This window comes from Trichomycterus rosablanca, chromosome 3 (assembly GCF_030014385.1).
Source record: "Trichomycterus rosablanca isolate fTriRos1 chromosome 3, fTriRos1.hap1, whole genome shotgun sequence".
Lineage (NCBI taxonomy): Eukaryota > Metazoa > Chordata > Actinopteri > Siluriformes > Trichomycteridae > Trichomycterus > Trichomycterus rosablanca.
The window spans coordinates 6,598,947-6,603,409 of record NC_085990.1 but is presented as its reverse complement, the minus strand read 5'-3'; the positions used below and the strand labels follow the sequence as shown (position 1 = coordinate 6,603,409).

Genomic DNA, 4,463 nt, shown 5'->3' with positions numbered 1-4,463 from the left:
CTCTTCAGGCCCCTCACCATGTGGTTCCCATAGCTGACCTTGAGGGGTTCCTTCAGAAAAACACAGCACCAAACCTGCAGCCACTGAACAGGTGCAGCCCCCTGAGACAGACACACACACATACCCACACACACACACACTTACATACACACGTGCAGTCGCACATGGCCTGGTGTGTGTGCTGGAAGTAATGAAGGATGGCAGGTAGAGGAAGAACAGACCAGAGTCTCTCGAGACATGCTAGTGGCAACACACACCCACCCAACCACACACACACACACACACACACACACTTTCCCATTTGACTAAACTTTGCTGTATGGTTTCTAATAGTCACGCATTACTAACAACAGACAAAATAACCGAAACTCTTTACAGTATATTCAGTCCAAGGATAGACTGAACCTCCAAAAGAGTTTCTTGAATTGTTGTCCTGTATATTCTGAAGGGTCTTTGTTGGAATACAAACTTCTTTAGGAAGAAAATCTTTAATTTCATTGATGGGTGAAGGAGTAAATATCTACGTCACAGTCTGCTCCACTGATCTGGTGTCCATTAAAGCACTTCATAAATTAGCGACATGAATGGGGTCATTATTCTCCTGTTTTATAAAAGCATTATCTGACAGAAGCATTTGCACCATAAGGTGCACCTAGTACTATCAAATAATCTTGAAGTGTTTGGCTGTTATACAACCCTGCAAAGCATTTTTAGACCTAGTGATTTCCAGCAGGTGCTGCTCAAACTGTTATGGACTTGGACTAAAATCACCCTTTGGCTTTATCCTAACATAAATCAGTATTAATCAGACTGTGTGACTTTTTACAATTACTCCACTGTCCAGGGTTTGATCCTAACTTCTTGTTCCTCCTGTTACTGCTATTGTATATATTAACATCATTCTTTAAATATGAAACATAAAACACTTTCTATTTTAAGGTAAAATGATGAACTTCATTAAATACATTAATTTTTATTTTCCGATTGTTTTGGCCTTTACAGCTTCATCCTCCACTGTTTATGCCCTTTCTGTCCCTCCATCATGCCAAAGGAGGAGTGTAAGTTGTCATCAGGCTGTAAGTATAAAGAGAGGAAGCCAAAGAAGCCGCACTACATCCCGCGGCCGTTCGGAAAACCCTACAATTACAAATGCTTCCAGTGTCCGTTCACATGCATGGAGAAATCTCACCTGTACAACCACATGAAGTACAGCCTGTGTAAGAACTCGCTGTCGCTACTTATCGAGTCTGACTGGCCTTACAAAAAAGGAAACCTGCTCCCGTCTGACCACCTGCGGCTGCATCAGGGCATTGTGAGTAGTCGTAGTTCAGAAAAGGACCAGACGGGGCAGAAAGAAAAAGACGAGCTTCAGCCGAGCTTTGCTGATGAAACCGATGAAATTAATACGGACGAGAAAGAGGCAGAAACCCAATCAGAAACAAGCATGACAGCCAATCAGAGCTCAGATCAAAATGAGGAATCACCAAGGGGGAGGGCCAAACAGGAGGCGGAACTTGTTATGGCTGATGTCTTCTCATTGGAGGAGCAGTTGTTGCGAGCACGCTCAGTAGACGAATCCAAACTACGTCATTATCGTCTTTCTAAAACGCGCTTGCTGTTGTCCGACTCATTGCCCTGCTACCCTCCAGCGCCACCCCCAGGTCATCCAAACTGCACTGACCCCCCACCTCTCAACCTGTCCCTGCTCGGCCTTGGCTACCCTTTAACTGCCGACATTTTCTCGTATATTGACCCCAACCTTGGTGCAGCTACAACATCCACTCCATCCCAGATTAGCTCTCTACCCTTCCTAGCTTCTGTCAACACACACTCCAACCGTGCCATCCTGCCACCAAGGTTTTATTATCCCTTCCTGTGTGAGCGCACAGCAGCAGCAGACCCAAATAAAGTCATCAAACCCAACGCTTTCACTCCCAACATCAACCTGTGGAAGTTTTCAGCACTCCGCTCCACTCCCAACCAGGCATCAGCCGAAGCCTGGGGCTCGCCAAGCAGCTCGAGCCCAAAGGCAGCTGGGGAGAGACTCCAGACCCGATGGGGGCAAGAGCAGAGTGCAAGGAGGTCAGCTGGACCTCTGGACTCCCGAAATGCACCTGCAGGGAAAAAAGCAGCACCCTCATTGCGAGTCAATCAGGCCACACCCAATCCTACTGTCACAGCAACTGATCGACTTCTGCATAACAGGTAAGAGCAATGGATTTGGTAGTGAGGGGCTTTTCACATGAGCTCTTTTTATTGCTGTATGGTTTATTAAGTGCTATGTTACAAATATAGGACATAAACACAAACAAAACAGCAAGCAGGTCCTGGGTTCGAACCCAGGTGGAGTGGTCTGGGTCCGTTCTGTGTGGAGTTTGCATGTCCTCCCAATGTCTGCATGGGAGGAGCTGGGGTTAGAATTATAGAAAGGCACTGGGGCATTTAGTAAGGGACATTTAGTTTGCAATTTAGAGATCAGGGCATAGATTATTATAATGATTTAAATAAAATAGCATGATTTACCGGATGGACATGAACATACTACTCTTAATAAACAAGAGTTAACAGCAATAATTTCTTTCTATTCATGTATCTGTTTCTCTCTCTAGTTTGCAAGCCCAGTCCGGTTTGGACAAGTGTAACTCGGACCTGAGAAGCTCTCCCCTCATAAATATTTCAGAATATGGTGAACAGAAAAAGAGAGGGATGAGTGGAGAGACGAACGGAGAGATACTGCATGATCTCACTTCTGCGCTGAGGGAGCTTCAGCATGCCGAGCGTGAGTCGGCTTTACAGCCTGAATATGAGCCCTCACACCACCAGTGGGCACAGAAGATCCGCAAAATCCGCCTCGAACTGTCCCACATCCAGGAGGCGCTGCAGAGGACGACCCAAGGACCACTCGACCTGTCTGTCAAAAAAGAACCCGTTGCCATGATGACCCTGGCGTCAGTGGAAAACCTGCAGATGAAACAGGTGCCACAATCCAAATGTCAACATTCATGTTGAGCTAGCACTGCTCAGAAGGCATCTCTGTGGAATTTCCCAGAATTCACTGTGTGTGTGTTTTATTAATTTTTCATTTTTGTTTATTTCATTGTCATCAACTGCTTGGTCAGGGTTCCAGTGGGTGTGGTTTCACTAGTGAAACACTGGTCGCAAAGCCGAAATACCCTGGACACTGTGCCAATAAATTGCAAAGCTGTGGCCATCCACCCCTCCGACATAATAATAATATTGTCTGTGTAGCACCCCTAAGATTCAAATCTGGATCTTAGTGGTGTTGGGCATGCATAATAGACCCAAGAAATAGACCCCCAATCACCCCTTTCATTGATTTTCAGAGTGAAATAACTCTTTTGCAAAGATGCCATTACATTTGCCCAACCTGTGTTGTATGCAAAGGTTTGGGCCAATCAAGCCAAAGAAAGATGATGAAAAGTTTGTGACTCATTAATGACTCATTAAATTAGCTTTTTTTTATCAGTTGTAACTGTAGCTGCACTGTTTTTGTATCCCAGCATCATATAATAAAACATTTTGTTGCTGAGCTGTACCTTGCTTTAAAAAAATCTAATAAAAAATTTTGTGTCACTCATTAGCATTTAAACCAGAGCCAGGAAATGTGGTCTGAGACGGGTGAGGAAGAGGAGGAAGAAGAGGAATCAGAAATGGAGGAAGAATGGAAGAAACATTCTCTCGATGTACTTATGAGGATGGGACAGTCCCAAAGCATTTCCATGACGACACCAGGTATTACCATGACAAAGTCAGAACTGTTGCCGGGTGATGCAGAAGCGCTGTGGAACAGCAGGACCAGGAAGTGTGAAGCAGACTCAAGTGTTCGGCTGTGTTCTAAAACCTCAAACTGCCCCTCCAGCCCCATAACTGCCCCTTCAATCTAGTAACAACTTCTGTAATCCATCACGACTCCTTTAATCCAATAACCTCTCTCCTAATCCAATACCGACTCCTTTATCCAATAACCACTCTCCTAATCCAATACCGACTCCTTTATCCAATACCCACTTTCCTAATCCAATACAGACTCCTTTAATCCAATACCCACTCTCCTAATCCAATACCGACTCCTTTATCCAATAACCACTCTCCTAATCCAATACCGACTCCTTTATCCAATACCCACTTTCCTAATCCAACACAGACTCCTTTAATCCAATACCCACTCTCCTAATCCAATACAGACTCCTTTATCCAATACCCACTCTCCTAATCCAATACCGACTCCTTTATCCAATAACCACTCTCCTAATCCAATACCGACTCCTTTATCCAATACCCACTTTCCTAATCCAACACAGACTCCTTTAATCCAATACCCACTCTCCTAATCCAATACAGACTCCTTTATCCAATACCCACTCTCCTAATCCAATACCGACTCCTTTATCCAATACCCACTTTCCTAATACAATACAGACTCCTTTAATCCAATACCCACT

At 44.6% G+C, this 4,463-nt stretch overlaps 1 protein-coding gene across 1 annotated transcript; it reads left to right on the top strand.

Moving 5' to 3' along the window:
* Positions 1–1,042: 1,042 nt before the first annotated feature.
* On the top strand, positions 1,043–3,905 carry prr35 (proline rich 35). The gene is made up of 3 exons (XM_062991576.1): positions 1,043–2,205; positions 2,610–2,976; positions 3,603–3,905. Exons 1-3 carry the CDS (start codon positions 1,043–1,045, stop codon positions 3,903–3,905), a joined length of 1,833 nt encoding a protein of 610 aa, XP_062847646.1.
* The last annotated feature ends 558 nt before the right edge of the window (positions 3,906–4,463 follow it).

What these genes read in the sequence shown, in the direction of transcription:
- prr35 (XM_062991576.1), top strand. Translation starts at nt 1,043, where the DNA reads ATGCCAAAGGAGGAGTGTAAGTTGTCATCAGGCTGTAAGTATAAAGAG. An exon ending in GATCGACTTCTGCATAACAG is followed by an intron (nt 2,206 to 2,609) that starts GTAAGAGCAATG and finishes TTCTCTCTCTAG; the next exon opens with TTTGCAAGCCCAGTCCGGTT. An exon ending in AAAACCTGCAGATGAAACAG is followed by an intron (nt 2,977 to 3,602) that starts GTGCCACAATCC and finishes GTCACTCATTAG; the next exon opens with CATTTAAACCAGAGCCAGGA.